The 27,663-nt window shown below is 40.4% G+C and overlaps 1 protein-coding gene across 1 annotated transcript; it reads left to right on the forward strand.

The window, feature by feature from the left end:
• The first annotated feature begins 87 nt into the window (after nt 1-87).
• GPD1L (glycerol-3-phosphate dehydrogenase 1 like) lies at nt 88-27,489 on the forward strand. The gene is made up of 8 exons (XM_080578308.1): nt 88-265; nt 5,305-5,482; nt 6,814-6,954; nt 10,457-10,595; nt 11,731-11,843; nt 20,448-20,681; nt 21,100-21,206; nt 24,515-27,489. The coding sequence occupies exons 1-8, from the start codon at nt 213-215 to the stop codon at nt 24,609-24,611; spliced, it is 1,062 nt and encodes a 353-aa protein (XP_080434434.1). The 5' UTR covers nt 88-212; the 3' UTR covers nt 24,612-27,489.
• Nucleotides 27,490-27,663: the final 174 nt, after the last annotated feature.

A 27,663-nucleotide genomic window follows, 5' to 3' on the forward strand; every position in this document is an offset into this window, starting at 1 on the left:
CGGGGCTGTCCCCAGCGGGCACGGAGCCGGCCCTGAGGAGGGGCTGAGGGACAAGGGGGCAGGCGACAGGAGGAACTACACTTCCCGGCAAGCCGCAGGGAGGAGAGGAGGGAGGTGAAAGCGAGCCCCTGACGGCGGAGGCGGGCGGCGGGAGGCGGTTGCCTCAGCGAGCTCTTCGCCGCGGCCATCGGCGGGGCGCGGGCGGCGCTGGCATGGCGCTGCCGGGGGCGCCCCTCAAGGTGTGCATCGTGGGCTCGGGCAACTGGTGAGTGCAGCCCCCGGGGGGACCGCAGCCGTGGCCCCGGCCCGGCCCGATCCTCCCCGCAGCCCTGCCCGCCCCGGCCTGCCCGGCGCTTCCCGCCCGGGGCCGCCCTGCCCCGGCCCGGAGCCCGGGGGGAGCCCGGAGGGGACCCGGGGGAGACGTGGGGGGGGACCCAAGGGGGAACCGGGGGGCTTCGGGCCGGGGCCGCGGTGCCCTGAGAGGGGCTCCTGGGCTCGGGTGGGCTTCCCTCGCTCTGCTGCCGGGGCTGAGGTGCGGCGCCGAGCCAACGGGGGGGGGAAGGAGCAGCAGAACCGCCCGCTGTTTGGGCGCCCTTCTCCTGGGAGGGTGTTATCTGGGGATATTTTTAACCTGGTGTTTGTTGTGTGAGTTGTCTGATGGAGGGTGATGTAGACCTTGAAGATACCGAACGTATTTCTTCAGCAGGTCGTGACTGAAGGGCTGCCTGTGGGGCTGCTGTAACAGGTTCATTTCTCCCCAGGAGTGAAATGTGTGTTGTGTAACCTTGAAAGCTCAAAGAAGAGCTGTGAAACACAAGCTTATTTCAAGTACCTTCTCTTTTTCCAGTTGATTATGTCAAAGCACACCAAAGGCTCAAGACAAGGTTTTATTGCTGCATCCATCGCTAGCTTATAATTAGACTTAAATAAACTTATGGTCTCACTGTTGCGTTTGCTGAAGGCAACAGGTTTAGTAATTATTTCCTTAAGAGGAGTATCACGTTTATAATCCTTCTCTGTCTCACTTCCTTAATTTCTTTATCATTCCTAATCACTGTTTTTACCACGGATCACTATTTACAATGAGTAAGTTATGTACGATTTATTATATAAATCTCCCCACAGCCTGTCAGTTTAATTAGTAAGGCTAGGCATACGTTATTTCTGGTCAGTCTGTTTTTTAGGAGGTTAAATCTAATTTCAGGGGAGTTTAGTTTTGCAAAGAGCAGGATCCTACAGTTTACTAAACAAAACTTAACATCCATAGAGGTGATCTTAGACTTGTTGCTTACCCCAGTTGTGTGCCATTGGCTTTTGATGCAGTTTTGCATACTTCAAAAAAATCAGCAACGGCAAAGTTGTGTTTTTCATTGTCATGGTTTACTGAGGGGACAGCTGACATTTCAGCACGGCATCTCTTCCTTTCCTTGCACTAGGCTGTAAGGTGAACTGAGGGATACTGTGCATTGCAATGTATATCCAAAAAAGATATGTAGCTACATCTGTCTTTTGTTGTTACCGTTCTTCCATACTTGAAATCTAGCAAAAAGTTCCGTAGATAATTTGACTGCGTTTGCAGTTGATCCACTATGAAACAAGCTCACAGAAGGATCTGTAGATATTATCTACTAGCTATAACCATGTACATATGTCATTTGTTTTCAACCTCACTGGATCAGTTTAATAACAAGAAGAGCTCCTGACAGGATGGATGTTTGGATGGCAAAATGCCCGTATCTGTGTTGTTGAGAGAAAGAGATAGCACTGTTACTGGGAATCAGCTTTTTCCTTTCTTTTTGGGATAAATGTCTTCAAATAATTGATAGTTTGCTTATTTGATAGAAGTTTGCTTATTTGATAGTTTGCTTATTTGATTTGGTTTATGAAATTGCAAATGTTTTGATGTGCAACAGCTTCCCCATTCTCCCCCATGAATGCTTCCAAAAATAATAGTTTTGGAGAGGCAGGTGATTTCTTCCACAAAGTCCAGGGGATGACAGACATCAAACCCAACTGTAACGAGCTCTTAGCAGTTTGGAGACTGGGGTTTTTGTGGTTCTGTGTGAGGTGACCCTGGCCCCCAAGTGCCAGTAACCTTATGAATGCCTTTGCCTTCTCACAGCCCTTTAGCCTATATCTGGGACGGAAAAAAAGAAACTAAAGGAGCTTGGCACAACAATGACAGTTCAGAGCGGTTGAGGTAATCACTTTGGATGATAAACTGCTTCCAGCCCAACTTGTTTGGTTGGCTTGCTAGGGGGAAGGTCGCCTTACTAACAAAGCTAACTTGGCAGGGGTCTCTGACACCTGATGGAAGGTTGTGGAACGGGACAGATGGCTCAAAAGTCACGGAAGAGCAGGAGCTGTTTTTTTTTTTTATTCTCTTTGGCCAGGTACAGTTGCTCAGCTGTTAGATAAGCATGGTGATCCTTAAGGTAAAAAATAAAATTGCCTTGCGTGTGAAGAGAGTATACCTTGGGAATATACCTTGGAGCCTCAGGGTTCAAGGGCAGCGGTCAGATTCAGTTAAAATACTGCAGACACTGCCTCTAGCATGTATGATAGCCTGCTCTTCTGATAACACTTCCAGGACATGTTAACAAGGGGTGTACAACCAGAATTTATCCCTGGGTGGTTTGCTAGAACCAGCCCCTGGTTAATCAGATGGCCTAGCTTGAAAATAAACTATAGAGTTTGGGAAGAGAGGTAAAGTTACTGGGTCAGGGGGGTTCATATGGCTGGGAACTTGCTATGGAAAAGTGGGAGATAAAACTTTGGGTTTAACTGAAGTAGGTGTTTTTTTTTTTAGGAAAAAGTGGTAGGGCTAATGATATTATGTGTTTGCATATTGTGACCTACACTGACATTTAGGAGTTTCTGGGTTTTATATTTTGCTTTTAAAATGGGGTGAGGCCGACAATGATACACCCTAATGGTGAAGGGCAGGAGACAGAGTGTGCGTTCTTGCTCAGTGAGCTCAGACAGTTCTGTAAAAGCGTTAAATAAGAAGTGTATGAGCTTGCACTTGGGAGTGCCGTTAGTACAGGTTGCAAGGAGGAGAACCGCTTTTTGGCGTGCAACTGCCCCGTTGTGTTACATGAAGCATTACGCATCAGCTGGGACATGCCAGGGGTGAGCTTTGCGAGGGCATCCCTCACTGCCCATTTTCTTGTGTAACTGAGCTGCCACAGCTACTACAATCCAGCTCACACTTGAACTGCTACTGCTGGGAATAAACAGGCAAGAATTCCAGTTCCTTCGCCTTGTGATGTGTCAGGAGTACACCAAAAGACGAGCCAGAAATCCCAGTAACGATTCCAGGGTACATACTGAGGAGTGTTGGGACACAGAAGAGAGTATAGGCTTGTCTGTTGGGTTAACAGGTGTGGGGAGCTGGTATTTCACCTTGAGCGGCCCTAGAGGCTGTTGTTTGACCTTGCTAAATTCAGTCCCACAGCAGCTGTTGCAGTGTAACAGGAAGTGGGGAACCAGAGGAGTCAGAATATTCTTGAATTCAGGAACTAAAACTCGTCACTTTTTTGCAGCTTTAGAGAGTAGTATTAACAAAGACAGCTGAGATATTTTATATGTTATTTAATAATGGAATGAATATCTTGTTCAAGAAATACAGGCTGTTGAACTTTATGTTGGCAAATGAAAATCCCAGTTGGGCAGCTGCTGAATCGCTCATTTCTGTCGTTATCAACGCTGAGCACGCAGCGTGTCGGGAAGCTCAAAACTGAAGCCAGCGACTTACCGGGATCCAGACCTTATATATAAATCTGCGCTAGTATATTTGCTTTTGCTCATGGGCGGCGATGCTCTTTCTGCAAAAACACACACCAGTGTTGCGTTGAATGTCATTTTCACTGTTTGTGCAGACCTCAGACCTAGAGGGTTGAGCTGGTGAGTTGTCTGCCACGGCAGGGAAACTGCTCTGGCTGCCTCCCGACCTCGTGCATGAGCCTGATAAGAGATGCCTGACAGCTGGGGCTTCTGGATCACCTCCTGAACCCGGGGGACTCTGTGGTGTGTGAAGCGCCATTAGAGAAATACGTACCAGCCTTTCAACACGCACAGTTTTATGGTTTGCCTGAAGAAGGTCTACTTCAGATATCATATTTTTTTCTGCTGCTACTTGGAAAGTGACCCAAGGCCTGCGATAGCACACGTTCTTAATACAGCAAAATGAGTTGTACCGTATTAAAAGCTCTCAGAGGATATTGAATCTATTTGGTTTACTTACTAGCTATGAGTTTATTACAAATGATGTCCATAATAAATTTAGGGGAGTGTATGTATATAACTAGATTTGTAAAATTAAAGCATTCATACCTCCAGATAAAGTGTGCTATTCCTTCCCACCCCAGTACCAAGTACTAGAAAGTCACAGTATCAGAAGTTTAATTGGCAGGGAGAAAAGAGGAAATATGCAAAAATGGGAAACCTCAGATCTACGACTGTATATTTTTGTTACATCTTTCTGATTTTTTTTTTGTCTCCATAGTAGACTGTCAGTAATTACCAAGCCTCCTTGCCACAGAAAAGGAAGTTAGCTGAACAGACATTGTAAAATCACATCTTTTTCTTCCATATAGCATTCAGGCTAGGAATAGAAGGGAAGGTTGTGCTTGTTCCTTGTCATGTGTGTAGCTTCAGTTATTCTGCTTAATTTCATTGTGGTTTAGAGATTTGAGCAGCAAAGGTAATCGCCATCCTACAGGTCTCATTGTGTGCTCTTCTTGGGGAGCTAGCTGGTAGGATTGTCTGCCTGCAAATTCAGAGGATGCCATTGTGACAATTACATTCTGTGAGATGGGCGGCATACCCGTAAATCTTACAACTTACACAAAGTGTAAGTGCTTCTTCGCTTTAAATGTGTGTCAATATTCTACAGAAATTGTTGGGTTAGTCATCTTAGCAAAGAAAAGTTCCTGTTTCTTAAAGGCGAAGATTATCCGTAAAATTGAATGTGTCATTTTTACCACTGCACTGAAGATATAATACATTTGATTTCTGGAAATACAATAAGCCAAGCTCTGACTGGATAGCAGGTTAGCAGACAAAATAGGAAAAGTTCAGTAAATGCTTCTATCCAATGTACTCTAGATAGATTTGTTTTAGAGAAAGAAGCAGCTGTGAAAGGCTGGTGTGTTCTCCACTTGTTTTACTGGACCAAAAATGCTGAGTACTAATTGGTTGAATAATCAGTGAACTTCTGTTCATTTTAAAGATAATCTCTTTCTTCTAGGGCAAAATCATCTTTTTATTTTTTAATATTTTGTTTTGTTTTCCTTCCTGCAGGGGTTCTGCGGTTGCCAAAATAATAGGCAATAATGTAAAAAAATTGCAAAAGTTTGCTTCCACGGTGAAGATGTGGGTCTTCGAGGAGAATATTAATGGAAGAAAACTGACAGATATAATAAATAACGAACATGAAAATGTAAAATATCTTCCCGGGTACAAGCTGCCGGATAATGTGGTAAGGCACAGAAGCTAAATTTGATCTAGTTACAGAGGCAATATTGCTCATGCTGTGAATGGGGGTAGAAATTTATTTTGTTAATGCTATTAAGTTTTATAATATTTCAAACTGCATACTTGTTAACTGATGAGGTCAGAGATTTGAACACATAAAATTATGCAGGTAGGTAAATTCAACATCCTATACTCTTCTTTTTTTTTTTTTTTTTTTTGGTCTCACTATTGCGTTTGTTCCTACAGTTTCTCTGTGTGGAAGTAAATGTGAAAAAGAAGGCACGATTAATGTCTGTGACTATAGCCAGTACAAAAAATTTGGCCTCGGCTTTGGAAGGGAGTTGGCTGTTCAATAAGAATTGAAGGGATTTAACGTACACTGAAACTCTTAAAAAGAATTACAGGATGAGAGCTAGATTAATTCTCAAGAAAGCTGCAAGCCCTTTGTGGTTTATCTGCTTCTCAGTTGCCTTTTGCTCTGTACAGTCAGATTAGCACGTTAGGTGTAGCATTGCCAGGGCAGAACAGCGGGACTCCACATCCCCACTGTGTTGGTATGACATGATGGTGGGTGGTTGGTGGTGAATCTTGCCCTGAAAATGTTCTAGAAAGAGACTGCAGCATCTGGCAGCTCGGTAGAGATTTTTGGTTGGGAAAACATGAATTGTCGTGGATTGCGGTGTGTTTTTTGGGTTTTATTTTGGCTAACAACGAAGCTGAAATCCCATTTGCCTAGCCTTCGCCACCAAGCATGGTGTTTCTCCTGTCCTCTACCTGCTCACTTAAGTTCATTAGTAGATTTTAAATCTGTGTGTGTTATTTTAAGATGGTCATCAAGTCTGGCAAGTGATTTCAAATTAGGTGACCTTCCTAAAACATAAACAAACTCTGTTAGTGCAGAGAAACAGAATATAAACTAGAAGGTATAAAAGGACTGGAGAAGAAATTTGAGAGCACAAGGAATTAATTAAAGAAACTACTTTTTACCACGCAGTAATGTATCAAAAATTCAGATTATTCTGTTGAAGGCAGCTTCTTATTCTGTATTTTCTTACTCAAAATACTTGTTTGAATGTTACGGAACATTTTGAATTTTCTTTGCGCTAACCATGCTGGTGGCTGTGAAGATGCCCCTTTCAAGGCACAAAATAGCTTGTTTGAAAACTTCAATTCTTTTGCTTTTCTGGGAAATTTGTTACTACTTATTTTCAATAACAAAGCACAGTAAATTGTAGCATTTGGTATAAGAACAAAATGTGCTTTTATTTAGATGTTAACACTTGTGCATAGTGTTGATTTTAAGACATGTGGCCTTTCTCTCCCATAAATACATAGGTTGCCATCCCAAACCTTAATGAAGCTGTACAGGATGCAGACTTGCTGGTTTTTGTCATTCCTCATCAGTTCATTCATAAGGTCTGCGATGAAATCACAGGACGAGTACCCAAGAAAGCTCTCGGTATAACTCTGATAAAGGTATAATAATTATTGTGCATAAAAAAAAATGAGAACATTTTGTGGAATTTTCTAAAACAAGATAGCTTGGAGTTTGATATGAAAAGTCTGTTTGTGTTATTGGCTTGGTTGTTCCATTAAACCTTTTGAGATGCAAGACTGGAGTTTGTCTCAGTCATTAGTGGATTGTTATGTGGTGTTTTATTTTAGCTTAGTGCTTGCAGGAAGAGGAAAATGAGGTTGTTCACAAGCCTTGAACATGTCCCTTCCCCCTTTCTTTTTTGCACCACCAAGCTTTCCAATCTTTTATTTGTTGTTTCCAAACGCATCATTAGGTGGAGAACAGAGCACAAGCATAATGCTTTGATTGTTAATGCACATCCCACACACCGAGCTGATCATTTTAAGAACCACTGAGGGAATTCAATGTGACTGAGCTCTTGTTCGTGTCAAAGATTATGTTGCAAAAAGAGAGATTGTTCAGCACGGCCCACAAGGACAGTCCAAGCATGGGAACTAGGAGTGGGGCAAAGATGTAGGAAATAAGTGTTTCACTAGAGTGTTTGTAGTTTTGGTGACAGAATAATTATTAAATGTGAGTGTGCTTCTTATTTTCTCGTGTTTTAGCTGCAGAGAATAAGCTAGTTCCACTAGGTTTGGAAGAATGCTTTGTACTTAGTTGAGAGTAGACCATTTTCTCAGCACGCACTCCTTTATCTACCATGATTTCTGGCAAATGATCCATTTATGGATCTATTTTAAAGGAGAATAAAAACCACAAAACTATCACTACTGACCAGAAGCTTGACTCTTTAGTTTGACTAAATAAGCTCATCAAGTCTGTGTTGTTTTGTTAGTGCTGACATATTACTGAGATGTGTGGAAAAGTATTGCTTCCTGAGTCTACTTGCTGCATTTTGTGGAAAAGCTTTTCATATGGTAGAAGGATAAAATAAAGCAGTGTTGAAAGAACTGAATGCATAGCATCAAGACCACGCAGCTGTCCTAGGTGCCCTGAAGTTTTAAAACTTTTATTGCTTTGAAGCTGGCAAGCAGTTTATGTCTCTTTCTTCTGTAAGCTCACAATAATCTTTGTTCTTCCTTACTTTGCTAAACATGATTTATGTTCTCGTACCTTCAATGCTAGAAACAGCTTTTATGAAACGGATGGACTAAGTGAGGATTTATATCAGCACGTGTGCAATCAGAAGCTGGGCCTGTACTCCCTTGGGAGTAGTGCTCAGGGTATTGATGGCAAGTGCTTTAATGGAGTATTGATTAAGGCTATGCCTTAAAAAAAGGGGGGGGGGGAGGGGAAGGGAGGAGGTTACTTAAAATAAAAATAATAATAAAAAAGCCCATAAAGCCCATACTTTAATATAAGCACAGTAGTGACACCTGCCATGCAAAGCAGAGTTGATTACTAGGCAGGTTCCCACTGTCTCGCTGTGGCATGGTGCAAGGCCTTTCAATTTTATTTTTTTTCAGGAGAATGCGAAGTACATGTTAGCTTTTATCAAAAGGCATAACTGTGCATCTTTGAAAGAATCATTTAAGAAGAAAGGGCAGAGATTGATACAACAGTGGAACTAAGTAATAGAGGCCAGATGCATTCTTTCCTCTACTTTTGCAGCTTCTTTATGCATGCTGTTTTCGTCCAAGTCATATTTTTAATGGTCTCCTTATGCTCACCACTAATGCTATTAAAGTGCTGTGTGTTAACTTTGACAGTTAAAGTGCAGTTCTCTGAAAAATAGCATTAGTGGGTCCTCTTGTTTCTTTGCGTTCTAAATTGCTTGGGAAGTTAACGTGTCAGCTTTTACTCTTTCTTCATTTTTCTTTTTTTTTCTATTTTTTTTGACAGTCAGATCTTCAAGCAGAGCCTTATGTCTGATAATAAAACTAAGTCTATGGGAAATAAAGACATTTGTCTGCTAGTTAATCTGTGTTCCTATTCAAACATTTGCAGCTGTGTTGCTTTACATAAGTTCTGATGACTGGTATCTACGAACACCTAACATTTCTTTGTGCAGCTACGGGGGGAGAAATGCAGTCTGAATCATATATGACTTACGGTGCAGTTCAGCACAGGAATCAGGGAGCACTCAAATACTCCTCAGGCAGCCTCAACATTGATCTCATTTTCATCCACCCGTGTCCAGCCCCAGGGATTGCTCTGGCAAGCACGTTAGGACTTAAGTGGTGAGACCACAGAACTGGACTTGAATTGCCAGGGGATCACTGCTGCCCAGTGAAAATTCCTGTGCTGGAGCCTTGGTTTGGGGTGGGGAGTGTTCGTTTTCTCTCCTGTCATCTATCATCCTGTATTGGATTTGACTTTTTGAGAAACAGGTGCAGCTCTCCTTGACTTTGTCAGAAGCTGAATTTGTTTCATAGCAAAGCTAATTTTTGGCACCCAAGCCTCTCTATCTCCTTTCACTTGGATGAATAATTGTAGTGTACATATTTACTTTTTTGGAGTTGTTCCCAGTGTGTGTTTTTCAGTTTATTAATTCCTGCTTAGGAGGGTGGAGGAGGAGCCTGACAGTTACTTCATGGGGACATCGTTGGCATTCTTAGGGAAAAATGCATGAGGGTTACCGTGACCCCCCAAGATTAAAATATGGTACTGTATACAAAGTTGTATGCTGTGCCAAAGAAAGGCCATCTCAGTAGCTTGTCTGCCAGGCTCCTGTTCTAAAAGCTCAAAAGGAGTCTCCTACCCCATTTGGCAAGTTAGGAGAAAAGGATTTTGTGAGGGTAAAATGGTCTTATTTGGAGTTTTTTATTAGGCAATTCAGGGTACCAGATTCTGTTCTCCATTGCAGCATTAATCTCTAGGGTGATCTTTTCTAAAGCCCTATTTCTCCCCTACTTTCACCCTTTTTGAAGAATACTTTATAGATGCAAAATAAATATATCCTTAGAAGTCCGTATTTTCAGACGTTCAGCTTTCTACACATCAGTGGCCTGCTGTTCTGCTTGTAGTATTCTTCAAGATTAAAGTGTGTTTATTCTTCTAAACAGTTGTTGGCATTATGCAAGAGGGAACTGGTCTCTGATACTTCAGTTCAGATCCCCCTTCACCAAACAAGTCATTGGGATGACATTTTGTGAGTTTTAGTGCAGTTTCAGATCCAAGTGCACAAGTGATGTATCGGTGATGTTTCAGTAGTTTTGGTAGGGATACAGTAGTAGCAACCAGCTGAGATTCTGAACAGAGCTGAATATTCAGCACTTCTGAGAATCAGGACTGTTACTGAGCATGGAATAAAAAGTGTTACCATCATCCAGATGTGGTGGTTTAGTCCTAATTCTTAAGGTGCTACCTCATGGAAAGAAGTTACCTTAGAGAGGTCACAACAAATGCAGAAGCTTCACTGATAGCAAGTTCATCATCTTTGGTCTCTAGCCAAGCAGACCTTGGTGTAGCACCCGTGGGCAAGACTAATTGTGATGTGCTTTCTTCGGTATTGTGTCTAATGAATGCTGCTTTAGTAATTCCGCTTCATGTTGGCTGCAGGGAATAGATGAAGGCCCGGAGGGACTCAAACTGATCTCTGACATTATTCGAGAGAAGATGGGAATAGACATCAGTGTGCTGATGGGAGCTAACATTGCCAATGAGGTGGCGGCAGAGAAATTCTGTGAAACCACAATAGGTAATGTTCCAAGTAATAACAATGTTTAAACTGTGCTCCTGTCCTCACAGATGCACACCAAATAGCTCAGATTTCATGGTTTTCAACATGAACTGGCTGTTATCAGAAGCTCTTGGGTCCTCCTTATTTTAATGTTGAATTTCCTAGAATGTTTACATGTCCAGAAGCACTAGGAGAATATTAGGACTAGAGGGAGAGAAAGGAGAGCAATTTTAACTAATCTTAAAAGGGTTGTAACCTTTAGCAAGTGAAATACTAAGCATGCTTTTTATCACTTTCCACGTAACAAACTGCTTTATTGTATTGCTGTGCTTAAGATTTTTCTTGGATTTGCATGGCTTAATATGGATAAATGATTATATATTCCATATTCCAGCTCAGCTCTTTTTTTTTTTTTTTTTTAGGTGTCAGTATCTCTTTTAAGTTCTCAGAATAATTAGTTCGCCCGTGTGCTAGGCATAGCTTTAGTTCTGTGTTGTCATCTGTAACATTTGCAGCACAAAGATGTGCCTAGTCTTGCATTTCACAGTCTCTGGATAAGTATATATGTGCATGTACACACATGCAGGTACTCATATATAAAAGAGAGTTAATGTTATTTTTTCAGTGTTTATATTTATGGTTTTGTCCATTTTTAGTTTTGTCATCTCTTTAACTTACTATTATTAACGCCTGTATTTAACTTATTTTTGAATGGTTGAATTACCTTTCAGTCCTTAGAAACAGCTGTGAATGTCAGCATGCTCAGTTAATAAAATAACCACAATGTGCCTTTATCAATAAATATTTTTCTAGAATACAGACCTTAAAATAATTGATAGAATTGCACCTGCTGTATTTCTAATTCAACATTGCTCTATTATTAACTATTATTTTAAAGAGAATGGTCAAACAAAAAAAAAAGTGTAGAGAATTAATGGGATTATTATTTAGAATCTCTCAATGAGCAGGCAATGAATTATGAAGAAGTCCAGCTCAGTGTAGAGCTTTTACGTGTGAAGGAGTCTGTTTAGGATGAAGATAGAACAACCTTATCTCTGCTTTTAAGTATTCTGACTTGCCCAGGAAAGACTAAATAATACCCAAATAAATTATTCATTGGCATTTTTTATCCTTCCTTTCTCTTTCTCAACAGGCAGCAAAATCTTGGAAAATGGCCTTCTCTTCAAAGAACTCCTGCAGACTCCAAACTTCCGAATAACGGTAGTAGATGATGTAGATACTGTTGAGCTTTGTGGTGCTCTGAAGGTAAGATTAACAGGCTGCAGCTTGCACACAGAGGGAACAGTGAGTCTTGTAGAAAAAAAAAAAGTGGATATTTCTATTTAAAGAATTAAATTTATTATACTTTATATAATATATAAAACTGCTACATTTCCTGAAGATCCAGATGTAGCAGGAGTATGCTCAGAGAATCAGCTTTTAGATGCTTGTCTCGCAGTCTTCTAAGTTCTCTACCTTTCACTTAGCTTACACACAGTCACAAAACGAGTTAATTTCATCTAACTGGTCAAAATGTTTCTAAATACATCTTAGTTGACTTTTTCTTTGTATAGCAGGGCGTTCACAAAAAGAAAGCGAGAAGTTGGTATTAATCCTTCGTGTCTGGTGGCCAAAATATTCCCCTCTTCACTGACTTACGTACTGCAAGCACTATTGCGTGTTATACTTTGTGGACACAAAATGCGTAAAGTTCATGTGGATAACCCCATGAAAAAGTGACTTGAATAGGAAAAAAGTTATTTCAGAGAGTTACTTATCTGGGCTTGTTTTGGTAATAAAATCAATGTTGGCAGGAAGCAAAGGCTGGTTTACACATACCTGATGTTTTTTTTCATGTTAATTTACAGGCCATTTATGAAGGGAAAGCATTAGTAGCTTGGGACCCTGGCCAATAGTTCACATTATCTGATATCTATCATAGAAGTGGTTTTGATGGATGTAGCAGTATAGTAGATAATTTGGCTTGCTTTTTTGTTTGTTTGTTTTGACTAATTATTTCATATTGCTTTGTTTTCTTTCTTGAAATTACATGGAATCTAAACAATTCATCTGCAAAACTGCCAGGCCAATGAACAATATCTTTAAGCTAAAGAGTTCTGATTCCTGCTCCTGTTAATCCATAGAAGTTAGACTGATGTCTGTAACGACGTAATTTCTGGCATACTAATTTTCTAAATAATTTTGTATTGAGAGCTGTTATCTTAAAAGTCCCCAGAAGAAGGAGGTCATGAGTCTGTACTCTGGTCTAATGGGCTACACTTTGAAGATTCCCTTCTCCTCCTTTCCCTTCTCCTCCTTTCCCTTCTTCTCCTTTCACTGTATTTATAGTAATTTCTCAAGATTGTGGAGCTTCACAGCCATTGCTTGAAGCTGCTGCTATGGTGATGTGTAAGGTTAGCAGGAAAGAAATCCTTGTGTGTAGACCCATCAAATGGGTCAAAAAAGTTATACGGATTTTTTATTTTTCTTTTCAGCCTGATGTTTTCTAACTAGCTTGATTTTTTTGCTTAATAGATAAGTTCTGTTGCAGACAAATGTTTCTTCCAGAAAAACCTCTTGTAGGGAATCTAAGGATGAGTGTGCCCATCAAACTCAGCAGCTAGTCAACAGACATTCAAACGCCATTATAAAAGTCCCAGAGAGCAGCAAACCAGTATGTCTTTGGAAGTGTAATTTAAATCAATTGTTCTTCTTGACCTGGAAAGGTGCCGAGGTGAAACTTGTGTAATTTCTTTGTAGCCTTGTTTTGTTCCTCCCTCCTGCTCTGTTATTAGTCTTGCAACCTGCAGATTGAGCTCTGCAGTTGCATTTCTAAAAAACTGTATGTACTCTGTGTGCTCTGGTCGTTTGGTGTTGGTAGCAGTATATTTTGTTAACTGAGATGAGACTTCCAAAGAAGTGCATGGTATGAGCTCTAAACAAAAACGTGAATTAAAGACAAATTAGTTTGTTTAAAAATATTAAGTTTTTCTTGCCTGATTAAAAGGCGTTAACTGATATAAAGTGGCTATCCTAATACAGGTGATTTTTTCAAACATGCACATCTTTCTTAATCTCAAAGGCATCTTTATTAAAACATTATTTGTAAATAAGTATTTTTTCATTTAAAACCCTTTTTCCTTTAATCCTAAATGTTGTGCTGACAGTGTGTAAGCAATTTCCTGAGCTGTTTTTAACTCAAACATTGTGAAATTATATTAATGCTTTGCTAATATGTGTGCCACTGAAAGAAAATGAAGAAGCTAAAAATAAACTGATGGGTATATTTCTATTGCCTGTGCAAAGCAAAATGCAAAACTCAAATGTGAATAGTGCTATGTAAATTTGAGCATTTTTTCTTGTAAGTTGTACATTCTTCTTAGTAGAACAGTAGTTTGCTAATGGTGACAGCAAGCACTTTGCTTTTTGTATTGTTAATCTGATCATCTTTGTAGCAAAAAATGTGAAAAATAACCATATTTTCATGTGACTGTTTATAGGGGAAAAGTCACAAGTGCGTCTTCTGCCAACTGACGGTTACTTTGTAAAACTTGCAAAGTTATTTCATGAAAAATACTAAATTGTAAAAAATGAGCATTAGTTAACTTGCTGGAAGGAAGACACTCCTACTGGGGAAGATGTCAATATTTTGTGGTGTAAAGAGACAGGCATAAAAAAGAGGTTCTGCTCTCTTTCTGTAGCAGTGCAGGTTCAAACTGATGGCAGTGTCACTTCAAACTGCATTTTGGAGGATGGAAGTAAGCAGCTCCACGTGCCTGTCCAAACGTTCTTTTTGGATCTGGAAATAGTAAAAGCAACCCCTTTACGTGTATCTAATGGATATTTCTCACCACACTGTGAGAAATAGTGTATTCTCCCAGCTTCTGCATTTTTCCATAAACACCAGCTTGGGAAAAGGAGACTTTTCTTGGTACATCTGGTATAATAGACTAGATCGTATGAAATGTTTATGCTTCCTTTGCTCTATTTCTGCAAGCAGGGATGATTTTCAGTGTGGTTGGTTGCCTAAAGGTTGGGGAAAAATACAGAAGGATAACAGAGTGCTCTAAGCACAGCTTTCCCTTACAATGATGATAATTTTAGCTTTGAAATTTGTCTTTTGAAGCATATTTAAATTCAGACAGTAATAATAGGTATTGCAGCTGGGTGATCATGAAAGAACACGTGCTTTACTGCTATTTATATATATATGCACATACATACTGAATATCCATTTCATTTGCTGTATTTATTTTTTGTAACAATGGGCTGATGGAGCTGTGCTGAAGTATGGAAAACGGTGCAGTGAAACTGCAGTCTTCCATCAGCCTAGAGACTGGCTGAATAGGCAATGGCAGTCATTTTACAAAATCTGATGATATTCAGGAAGAACAGCTGTCTACAATAACTTGTTGGCTGTAGGAAGAAAAATGTGCTTGGCATGTTCTTCTCTACAAGGATTTTTTTCTTTTGAGGGCTGAAGCACATTTCACATTTATTCAGCGACCTTTTCTAAGGGCTGAGGTCAGGAATGAACTTCAGATTTGGATTGTTCAAAGTGTCCAGATGGCTTTACAAGCAGCCCGACCCCAGGCTGCCTACAAGTTCCAGCTGTCATTTTCCAGACAACGTTGGGGCCTTCCTAGGAAGTGCTTAGAGGTGATGACACTGCCGTAAGAACTGTACGTGCAGCTATGCACACACCTTTGCAAGCTTATGGATGTGTTCCTGGCTGCTCATGGGTACTGTAGGGTAGCACAGACCCACGTTTATCACCTCTGAGGTGTCTAAGGAGTCTCTTGGTGCATGTGTCAAACAGCACAGACTGAGCTGGTGTATGAGCTAGGGGCATCCTTGAGAAGCAATATAACATAGGCGCACTTCTCAGTGTGAACTGTACTGGGATCTCTTACCCACAGCAGGAGTGTCAGGGCAGAGTGTGAGGGAAAGAATTGAGAATCTAATCTCTGCATATGGCAGTGCTCCAGCTGCCTGATGTCTTGGCTCATGGCTGTGGAGGGACAAACTCGCTCAGTGGCAGCAGCCAGGGACCAAGACAGAGATGACAGTGACTGCAGGAAGGAGAAGGAGCAGCACCAGCTGTGGTTGCCTTTACCAGCAAAGCTTCAGATCTGTCTCTAAATCTTATGGCTCCAACTTAACTAAGCAAAGAAGAAAGAAATATAACTGATTTGGACTCTGATAAGGGTGGAAAGACCTTGCAGAGAGATCTGGACAGATTGGAGAGCTGGGCAATCACCAACCGCATGAGATTTAACAAGAGCAAGTGCCGGGTCCTGCACCTGGGACAAGGCAACCCTGGCTATACGTACAGACTGGGCAACGAGACGCTGGAGAGCAGCCCCGCAGAGAGGGATCTGGGGGTTGTGGCTGACAGCAAGTTGAATATGAGCCAGCAGTGTGCCCTGGCAGCCAGGAGGGCCAACCGTACCCTGGGGTGCATCAAGCACGGCATCGCTAGTCGGTCGAGGGAAGGGATTGTCCCGCTCTACTCTGCGCTGGTGCGGCCTCACCTCGAGTACTGTGTGCAGTTCTGGGCACCACAGTACAAAAAGGACATTAAACTGTTGGAGAGTGTCCAGAGGAGGGCGACGAAGATGGTGAAGGGCCTAGAGGGGAAGACATATGAGGAGCGGCTGAGGTCACTGGGCCTGTTTAGCCTGGAGAAGAGGAGGCTGAGGGGGGACCTCATCGCAGTCTACAACTTCCTCGCGAGAGGGAGAGTGGAGAGGCAGGTGACCTGTTCTCCGTTATCACCAGTGACAGGACCCACGGGAACGGTGTTAAGCTGAGGCAGGGGAGGTTTAGGCTGGACATCAGGAAGAGGTTCTTCACCGAGAGGGTGGTTGCACACTGGAACAGGCTCCCCAGTGAAGTAGTCACTGCACCAAGCCAGTCTGAATTTAAGAAGCGATTGGACTGTGCACTTAGTCACATGGTCTAAACTTTGGGCAGACCTGTGCGGTGCCAGGAGTTGGACTTGATGATCCTTGTGGGTCCCTTCCAACTCGGGATATTCTATGATTCTATGATTCTATGATTTATTGCTTAGCAGGGTACGGAACCCAGCAGTATTACTTCCAAAGGTGTTCCTGCAAAGTGTGTTTATGGCAGTCATTGTCGGATGGTCAGTCTTGCTACTGTAGAAGTTGAGTGTGGTAATTACTCTTTCCTGAGATTAGCTGGAAATGAAATCCATTATTTATGTTCAAGTTTGCCAGGAGCAAGCAAACTGTTTATGCTGAGCCTCTCTAACAGTCCTGCTGGTACTGTCCTTGATTTGTTGAGTTTCCAGCTGACCTCTCATCTGTGACGCGAAGAAAGGAGCTTCTATGAATTTGTGTGTAAGCAGGAGGGAAGGCAGGCTGTGCTGAGCTGACACTGCATCAAGGAAGGCTTGATGTCCCAGCTGAATTAAGATCTCTACTTAGTCCTCTAATGGTCCATTTGATTATGGAGATGTAAAGACTGCCTCAGAAGTGGCTTCTGAAGCTGTCTTCATGAGTACTCCACAAACTTGCTGCAAACAGAGTAGAACTGTAAGTTGGATATTTCTGAGCAGTGACACTGTGAGGGAACAGTCTGTTAGCAGAGTCTGCAATCTTGTTAGCCGTGGTTTTGGGGTCATCTATTGCATTTGTGACTTCTGGCATGCTTGCAGCATGTCATGTGCAAATAAAAGGCACTTTTTCTCACTTTGAAATGTGATGTAGGCACTGCCTGGCATCAACATTTCTTTTCTGGAGTTTATCTTCAATAACCTGGTAATAAAAATAACTGAGTCCAGACCTTGCTCACATTCCAGAAAAAATAGGGCTAGGACTAACACCAGCTTCAGAGTACCAGACCAGCTAGAGAGTCGCCTGATACTGCAAAGTATTTTAATAGCTTAAAACCATATGCAATTCAAAACACCCTGTGCATCTTGCTTACAGGATGTATGCTTCAATGTAAAAAGCTGTTAGTACTGAGATTGGGGAAATACATTCACTCAAGCGTGAAGTAGTTCTGAGAGCTCTGAATCCCCTAGGCCAAGAGGAACACTATTGCAGTCATTTTGAGTTTGTTCTGTGAGTATTTTTGAACCTTTAGAACAGCAGGTTTGCCTGCAGGCTAAAGTCATCCTTGTTTATTGGGCCCTCAGCCCCCCATGTTCTGTGTGCAAATACAGTCAGCATTTCTGCTCCCAGAAATTCAGGATCCCTCCTCTTGCGCAAATGTGTACCCATTGCATTTGCAAGAACTCTTTTAACTTCAAATGTAGGCTCTGGCAACAGCAGTGTTTGCGATCCTTCTGCTTTGCATTAGTGGCAATACTGATTAAATATTATAGACAGCAAATGGTGCTTGAAGCTGGCATTTCTTAAATAATTGACTTCATCCCATCAACAGAGTAAGCAGAAATATGAACATCAACAGTAAGAAAAGGTAATGCTTACTGCAACAGCAGGGGTCTCTAAAACCTCTTTTGACGTTACTAGTCCTAAGTAGGTGGAATGGTGGAGTGGGGTGTCAAGGAGGAGGTTGCGGTACACTGCTGGCCTGATACACCACAAACCAGATAGAGTTAACGCTGTTTTGGACAGATAGATGCATGATTCTCCCCACACACACCCGATCTGCTTTTCAGGGGATTGCTATAGTGCTAGTGCCAACAGGCTCTTGTGTGTTTATTTGTGCTTTGCTTATGCATCTTTCTGAAATAAACTCAGCATAGTGCCTGCACCCCAAGATTTCAAGTACCAAGCTGCCTATTTTGGTCTTATTTTAGACAGAAAGATGACTAAGTATTAAGTGTTGGTATTTTAGTTTTGTCTGTTTGTTTAGTTTTTAAAAGGAGAGGTGTAGCTTTCAGTGTTATATAATTGAGTTTTCTCTACGGGAGGGAGTTGTCATAGATTCTTTGAGGGTTTAAGTGAAACCAGGTGGCGGAGCTTCCAAGTTCATAATAGTGGCCTGAGGGTTATGTTGACCAGGATGTAACAGTCTCCTAGGCGTGGGTGTGTATTCAGGAGCATAACAAGTTGTCTTGTTTCCTCATTATTTGCAAGCTGCGTGCAAGAGCACACAATGGGGGCATTGTACAGAAGAGGAGCTGAGTGTTTCAGAGCTAGAATCACAGCTTCCCTCCTTCCCTACCCCATTTCCTCAGAAGTAGCTAGCATTGGTTAGACTTGCTTAAAACAATATTTATATTGCTCTGAAGCAAGTAACAAAATGCCATAGGCCAAATCCTACTGTAAATTTTGATTGGGTAAGCTGCCTCAGAGGGGAAAGTCGAAGCAGGCAAAGTTGGAGGGAGGGGGGCGGTTTAGTTATGGCAGTGTTCGAGAAGTACTGGAAAACGCCCAGCGGTTGTTCCAAAATGTTTTTGTTTTTAGCTGAGTGCTAAACATTTACAGACTTCACACACGTGTAAGTTCCAGTTAAAATGGGTTACCTCATCTGAAAACTTTTTAAATATCTGTTTGACTTCTTGTTTTGCCACCAAGTGAATAAATATTAGAAGTTGTTCTAGAAGTGTCTGATCACAGCCAAGATTTAAGCCCATATGATCTCAAGTGCCAGTTTTAAAAGTCTAATCATCTGCTGCAGCTGTCATGTCTGATGTCGAAATTTCTGTCTGCAATTTTTAAGGGGCCACCTACAGACCTCCACTAGTGCTCAAAAAGGGAAGAGCCGTCGTCGGACCCCATTTGGTTGAGGGGAGGAGCCATGGCTGGCCTCACAGCACTGCAGTTACCTGCAGTTTTTAGCTCTTAGAGTCCTAGAAATGAAACAAAAATGCTAGTGAAAGCAACACACTGCTTAACAGCCAACTTCAGACTGTTACCATTTCTTCAGCAACAGTTAAAGGTTTCCTTTCTGCCATGGGGAGCTACAGAAGGTGCTGTAATGTTGGTTAGTTATCCTGTGGTCTCTGAGGCCACTGCCGCTGTTGTTGCTTGCAGAAAGATATTACTACATCTATTGCTTCCTTGTTTGCTTTATCAGGGCTTCAGAATCCCATCTCTTTTGAAGGGTTTTTATTTTTTTTATTTGTAGGAGCGGCAAACTAAGTATGGGTAGCCTCTGACTCCTGTTGACTGATCTTGTAATGCCAGAAAATAGCTTTTATGGTCATTTTGCTCAAACATCTGTCAACTAATCTGTTTTATCTGTTGTATGTTTATAAACCAAAGAAGGGATGGTATAGCTGATTGTTCATGAAGAAATACTACATGCTTTGTAGGAGGCTGTCACCAGATCTAAGGGGGGAAAAAGCTCAGATTTTGTTTAGGAAAAGCCTCCCATGTCATGAACCTTCCGGGAAGCCTATTAATTATTACTGTTACTGGAACTCTGTATACTTAAAAGGGCTGAATACCATTACCTTGGCTGAATTTGGCCCCGTAGCATATCAGCATGAAATTCAATAGAAGTTCTCAGATTACTTTAAACATAAAGAAAATATGGGTAGGGAGCTGTGAGATGTCAGTCTAGCTTCATCCCTACCTCAGGGCAGGGAAGGTTCAATCCAGATAAAATCTTCTTTTGGTTGTAGCATAACGTGTTCTTAAAGATAGTCAATAATAACAGGTGCACAGCCTCCTGGGCAACTTGTTCCAAAGCTTTAACTATGCTTTTATACGTGGCAATAAGTTACTAATGTAAGACTTGTCATCTTTCTTTTTTCTTCCCTTTTTTTTAGGTTATCCCAGAAACTTTTTTTTTTTTTTTAAAAAAAGAAAAGGAAAACGGTCTTACAATAATAAAGTATTTGTGGTTCTTAAGAACATCTGCAGTCTATCTCTTCATGTGTTCGCAATAATTGACTAATTTTCCATTTGTTTTTCCTCTTGTTATTAGAATATAGTGGCAGTAGGAGCTGGGTTTTGTGATGGCCTTCGTTGCGGTGATAATACCAAAGCTGCTGTTATTCGCCTCGGCCTGATGGAGATGATTGCCTTTGCCAGAATTTTTTGCAAAGGACAGGTGTCCACTGCCACTTTCCTGGAGAGCTGTGGAGTTGCTGATCTCATCACAACGTGTTACGGTGGCCGGAATCGACGTGTAGCAGAAGCATTTGTTAAAACTGGGAAGGTACCTTATTTACTGGGTGAATTCCATTGCTGGAAGTACTAGCACTCCTGGGTTGTTAGGGTAATAGTACAGTTATCTGAGATATGTTAGCTGTACTGAGGGAGCAACCTTCACTTTCCTCTCACTTTTGAGTGTGTTACAAGAATAGAATGAGTGAAAAGTGTTTTAAAAAAGAAAAAAAAAGGAGAGTTGTTTTTTTAAAGGAAAAAGCTGAAGGGATAAGATGCTGGGAGATGTAGGAAGAAGAATATTTACAAACAAGAGTATGTGAGAATATATATGCTCCCTCAAGTTCGCTTTTGAGAAAGGAAAACCCTCAGTAATTTTTTTTTTTAATCCAAACGGTATTGTCAGACTTTAGAAAACTTTATCATAGCTCTTCTTTTCTTCCTCCCCACCCCCCAATCTTGTTCTTTAGTCTATTGAAGAATTGGAGCAAGAAATGTTGAACGGTCAGAAACTGCAAGGACCACAGACTTCTGCAGAAGTGTATCGCATCCTCAAGCAGAAGGGAATGCTGGAAAAGTAAGTAAGAACAGATAAAGCCAGTTCTGCATGCACCTTTTTATATCTGCAACTCTTTTTGTTTTTGGTTTTGATATTTTCATGAAGGTTTTGCTAAAAGCAAATCAATTCAATAAGAGTAGCTTAATCCTCAGTTAAAATCACCAAAAACAGTGAATAAAACCTCAAAATAATACTTCTGTCACTACAGATAATAGTATGATACTAAATTTGTGAATGCCCTTCTGTTTTCAGGATGTATTGCTACCTATTGCTATCATAGAAAGGCACAGCATTAATGTGTAAAAAGAATAAAATATCTGAAAATAAAAGCTGAGCTTCCTAAAGAGGCTTTTGAAGAGACTCTACAGCTCATTTCATAGTAGTAAATTTATTGTTTGTCTCCAAAGAGAGGAGCTTTGTTATTAAGACCCATATAACTGATCAGCCGAATAGAGTGGCTGCTTCTATCCACATGGATTCTACCTTAGATACTGCAGTTCTCTTTCCTAATGTGACTTCCACTTAGATCTAGAATGAAACCTGACATCAGCTTGTCTAGCTCAATTTTACCGAGGCGTGAAATTAAGCAGGTTGTCCTGGCTTGTTCGTCTGTATTCAGTTGAGTCAGTACATGTATGTTTCCTAAAACCACACACACAGTTGTCTCCTTATGAGATTAAGGGATGCATTATCGCCATCTATTCCCGATGAAGTAATCGAAAAATAAATGACTGCCAGTCAGAAGACCAAGCCTTGTCCTTATTTTTTCCAAAGCTGCTTTTAAAATCTTTTTTAATGGATCAACTGTATTAAATTGCTTATTTTTTAACATTGTCATTCAGATTAAGGCACCTAAGTCGGCCTCTGCAGTGTGCAGTTATTAAGCTAACTGCAGGGAAAAAAAAATTAAAATGTTGGCTTCAGTCCCTGCTGTTTTTGATAGTCTAAATAAGATAGGATACTGTGCTTGATTTTTTTTTCTTCTTTTTTCCCTGTTGTATCCTGCAACAAATAGAGGACATGATATAATTTTTTCGGTTATGTTTTTAGTGGAAAAATATGAAAGCTCATTTCAGTTGCTTATTTCTGTCTGGTGTGTTGGTCCTTCATGAAAGGTGTCATTCAGCAAGACTTTTGAAAGCAACTTTCAAAGTGTTTTTTCAAAAGCTCACATGTTGCTACTTAAAACCACAGTAAAATAGTCATGGTTTCAAGGTGAAGAGTTAGGACTACAATAAGAGTAAAATTTCATATGCTCATCCTGTGAATAGACTCCCTAGTGTACATAGAAATTCTCAAAAGTCAGTGATGTTCAACCGAAGAGCCTTGGTAATAGGGTTGTGCCTGCTGGTATTTGCAGTGCAATTTGTTGTTTTCATTTCGGTAGTTGTAGAACTAACCCTCTTAATGTGCTCACACATAAGATGCACTGGAGTTTGCTGGCCATGAGCCTGCAGTCAGCCTTGATTCTTCCTTTCCTGGGTGAAGTGCGACAGACATTCACAACACAGTAATGTTCGCTGTGATAAACAGCAAGAATTGGGTGTCAAGATGTGGTTTGTGGTGGTGGTCCTTATTCACTAAGCTTTCTGGTAAACAGCAGTGCTGTTTCTGAACTGTGAAACTAGCTTTTGTTTCAGAATGCGCATGATGTTTTGTGGCTATCTCACATGGGCATAACAAAATCGATTTTAGTGCTGACATTTAAGTTATGTTAAAAGCAAATATCACTCCCCCCAACCCAATACAAAGTGAATAACAAGTGAGGCTTGTTTAAAAATGCAAAACTCTCCATATTTTTTTTTTCTGCATACTCTCTGGTAACAACTTTACAATGATTGACCAACAATTAAAATACAGTATGGAGTAGCCGTGTGGCTATCTGCTAATTTTGGTTCCACTGATGAAATAAAACAAAAAATCAAGTCAGTTGTATTGGCTTGAAATAATTCTTGCTCTTCCTGCATTTTTTATGTCTTCCACAAAAATAAACCAAAAGAATCTGACGTGCATTTCATAGCAAGACATCAAAAAGTTTCAGATAATTCGAAATGTAGCATTTCATTTTTGACAACTTGCAGTAAGAGCTATAACAGTAGTGGACTAAATTCACAAGCATGTCCATTCCCCATCTTTTTTTCCAGTGAAGCAAAATATTGCATTTATTCAGGTACAAATTCTGTACCTGTCCCTGAGAACGCTGTAGTCACCGTGCTGTAGTGGTACTCTTGAGTGGATTGCTCCTGGCTTCTCCTGGGATTACTGGTTCACTTTGAGGAGTCTAGTTCAGAGCTATGTGATGATGCCAGAATTACCTCAGTATAACACGTCTTAGCAGAGTATGTTGGCATGCATGTACAGTGCTCAGTACTGGTTGCGGGTTCTGCTCTGTGCTGCATTTGTGCATTACAGATAAAATCTGTAATGTCTGGTGGGACCGCTTTCATGAGGAGAAAATCCTATTTCAGTTCTATTCTGAATCACTCAGAAATTAACTGTTCACTGTTTCCAATGCTCCTTATTTTTTTTGTTTCAATCAAAATAACTTAGCGTGTGGCAAAAATTTATTAGTATTAAAGGCCACACTGAAATGGCAAATTTATTTCTGGTGAATGTATACTTAACCTATAAAATTCAGCAAACTCTGTCTGAAAATGGGTCTTGTGTGGTTCTGTCTGTCCAGGATGGGAAGAAAACAAATGTAAAGTTTTGTACAGTGTATTGGCTGTAATAACCATTCAGGTAGCAAAGAAGCCTGAATAATTTGAGCTTTGCTGGAAACAAGGCCAATTTAAAAAATAAAAAGGAGAGGGAGGAGAGGAGATTAAATATGGATTTTGAAACACAGAATTCAATTTTGGACTTATCATTAAAAATTTGACCTTTAATTTTTTCTTGGGTCTCTGTGTCATACTCTGCAATTGTATTATCAAATTATTGTTCAGATATAATGCATAACTGACATGCCAGGCATCTTTTTTTGACAACAGATGGAAACTGCCGTAAGAATGTCAAGGAAAGATGTGTTTTTAATTTTCTATTTTTTATATAACTTAATAGTTATGCCATACATAATGAATGTTGCCGGCTCCATTATAACTAGTTAGATTTCTGAGAGAGTGACTCATTTTAGAAATGCATGCGGGTTCTGTATTTATCCAGTGCTTTTCAGCCCAGTGTGAATGCTTGACAAATGCTGAAAGAAATTGATTTTTCAGTCTCCATCTTTCCCATTCCCTCACCCCATCCTATTTTTCTTGTTCCTTTAAAAAGATGTTATAGAATAATCTTACACTGCATTTGCTTTCCCCACCCTGTTTCCTTAGGTTTCCACTATTCACTGCTGTATATCAAATCTGCTACGAAGGGAAGCCTGTCAAAGAGATGATATCCTGCCTTCAGAGTCATCCAGAGCACATATAAAAGCAATCAGGCCATTCTACTCGTGCAGCTTTTTGCCTTTCAAATTTGTATTCGGGTTCAAGTGGATGCATCATTAAGCTTCCTACAAAGCTGCTCACTAGGCAACAGTAACAACTTGAATGTCTCTGAATGGGTATTGGTTTTTGTTTTACAGCCTAGTTTGACATAGCATGCAGTGTTGTTGGCTTGGTGACTGTCGTTTTACTAGCTAAAATACAGCTGATTTCAAGATGCACAATGCAAAAATTGCACTACGTATATAGTCTACGTACAGAAGTATACTTTGTGTGTGTTCCTACAGTATAAAACACAATGTTTTGTTGTCTCTTATTAAGGCCTAGTCCAAAATCCACTGGACACTATGGGAAGAGTCCCACTGGTTTTCATGTTTTTCATGAATCAAGCCTTTAACCTTGAAATATTAGAGTCTTTCTATTAGAACTTGATTTTTTTTCTGCATACACATTGAGATTTTAATGTTTTGCATGTTTGTATTAATTTAAGCAATATTAATGCAAAAGAAGTGGTAACAGTTATTCAGGGGCTATAGGGACCTTTTAATGAACTCTGGTGAAGAGTATTATGATTTCTGAAAGTCTTTAAAACTGCCAGACTATTTTGAAACCAATTTATAACTGAATTCAAAGTTTTTAAGTACACTGTTTTAAAGGGAATATCCCAGAGGGGGATCATTACCTCCCCTTCTGTTTTTTAATCCTTGCATTTTTGTATTTCTGTGTTTTTCCCTTGCTGTTCCCAGGTTTTGGGTTCTTCTAGAATCCCATTCCCCCAAACAAATGGGTGATTTTGACCTGGGAGTTCTGAACCCTGCAGCCTAGGGTTCATTTTAGTCTTGTACATGTGGTCGTTCTTCACTAGTATAATTTGGTGGGTGGGGAAGAATACTCTTGGAGTATCTACTGCTCAAAATTGTCACGCTGTTTTTCTAGCTTAACCACCAGCTGCAAAGTGTTGGGCTCCACACAACACTCCAAGGAATGTTCAGGGAATTCCCTGGTAGCTCGTGCTTGCATTGTCAAAGGGGTTGTATGCCATTATGCTGACTGCATTTGTTTCAGTGCCTGCCAGTGACTGATGCATCAGCTGGACTGTAGTCCTGAACCAGCCTCCCCAGAGAAATGATGAATTCTGAAGTTGTTCTTTCACCAGATAAAATTTTAGTGGGTGCTGGATCAAGTCCTTTATGTCTTGAAAGCCTCATAAAGGCATCTGTCTCTTCTATTCCCCAGGTTTTTCAACTATTTTTTTTTCAGAAACTTTTGCTTCAATAGTGAGGTTAATTTTATTTATTATTGGAAAACTTGTGACTTTTTGTGGAGTAGTTTTTGGAGGTTTTCTCTGTTGGTTGATTGCTTTTTTAGGAGGGTTGATACAAGAGAAAGTAGATAAATGTAGTCTTCTGTCTTGCTTTCCTTGTATACGAAACTATATTTTTTTTGGTAAAATATATGCTAGGTACATAAAGAGTGGACCTTACTCTTGCAGCTGGAAGTCAAAGGTCAGAATCAAGTTTTACGGAGCTCAGGGCAAAGCCTATCACAAGAATGCCCATCAGCTCTGAATATACACTCCAAACCTCTGGGCAGTATCACAGCTGATTACCTTGTTCACTGTCCTTGGCGGTGTTTTTAGACCAGAAATTGTGAGCACAAACCCATCCTGCAGCTTTAAGTTGTCCTTTGGAACTTGATAAGACAAAGGGGATGCCTGTGAATAATTGTCCTCCTTACTTAAGTAGCCTGGATTGCTCTGAAATAATTTGGACAACTTTGTATGGCCAGGAGGCTGCTTCAGTGCAGGGGTACCGTTTCTTGTGATCCAGTAACGTTTTACATTAATTTTTAGAAGATATTGTGAATGTCCTTAGATATTCAGGGCTGTGAAAGATTATTTTGCCTTACTTCTGATTTTGTGCTAAACATAACAAAGATGGCAAGAAGCTAAGTAACATCAGATGTTTGGGGTGATTGGGATAATCACTGGTAGAGCAGACTTGGAGAAAGCACTCTACTTGGACAATTAAAAGGGTGTTTTAAGATTGGAAGCACTGTTCCACTAACGCACACATGGAGCATACACTCCTCGTTACTGCATAACTTTCACTGTGTCTGCTTATGCTTTGTGTGTTGTTTTTTTTAATGCCAAGCTGGTTGGCTTTGCCTTTATATGTATATATACATATATATATATAAACTTGTTTTTTACATGCAGTACCTAGAATAGTATTTTGTAAGATACATAAAGGGCTAAATGTGGTAAATTAATATATATTTTAAGATGATTTCTTTATTCCAGTACTACTTCTTCCACTGAAACCCCAAAATCTCAATTGTTCTTGTTTTGTACAGAAGCCTATTCAAAGACAAATCCAGAGAAAGGCTTTTTACATAACTCCTTTTCTTCTTCTCCAGTCTGTAATGGTATTCTTGTTCTTTTCAGACAAAGAATGAGGTTTCAGTAACTAAGGTAATTTATTTTAATTTCTATACATACTTCACCATTTGTATTTGCTTTTCAGTGCTTGAGAGCATTCAGCTTGGCACTAGGTATTTTTCCTCACTCATACTTCCTTCTAAATAAAGACTGTGATAAAGACTGGAACTGAACAATTAGAATCTTGTTCTGCAAACCCTCTTTTGCTTAGTACTGGGGTAGTCTTATTGTAAACATTAACCCCTGTGTAAGATTTTTGCATACAAGGCTGTAAGTTTGTAACTAATTTTTGATTTGTGAACATTCATTATTATCTAATGTTACATACTCAACTTGCCCTAGACGTGTGTACTGATTTTGTTTAAAGATCGTGAATATATACCCATTTGAAGAATTAGTACAAATAAACATTTTGTCTTGGGAATCAGTTTGGTTTCTTGTTTCATTTAACATGGCTTGCAATTACTGTTTTACTCGCTTGATGGAATGTAGTATTTTTGTACCTAACGATATATAATCAGAGCAGATATAAGATCGCCATGTGAGAACTTAAATTAAAAAAGCTGTATGATATCCAGATGTCAGCGTTTTCGTTTCT

The sequence above is a fragment of the Anser brachyrhynchus genome, assembly GCF_964034855.1.
Source record: "Anser brachyrhynchus genome assembly, chromosome: 2".
In the NCBI taxonomy this organism is placed as follows: domain Eukaryota; kingdom Metazoa; phylum Chordata; class Aves; order Anseriformes; family Anatidae; genus Anser; species Anser brachyrhynchus.

Excerpts from the sequence above, each read along its gene's own strand:
- GPD1L (XM_080578308.1), top strand. The coding sequence starts at position 213 with ATGGCGCTGCCGGGGGCGCCCCTCAAGGTGTGCATCGTGGGCTCGGGC. Across the intron at positions 10,596-11,730 it reads ATTCTGTGAAACCACAATAG|GCAGCAAAATCTTGGAAAAT; the intron begins GTAATGTTCCAA and ends CTTTCTCAACAG. Across the intron at positions 21,207-24,514 it reads CAGAAGGGAATGCTGGAAAA|GTTTCCACTATTCACTGCTG; the intron begins GTAAGTAAGAAC and ends CTGTTTCCTTAG.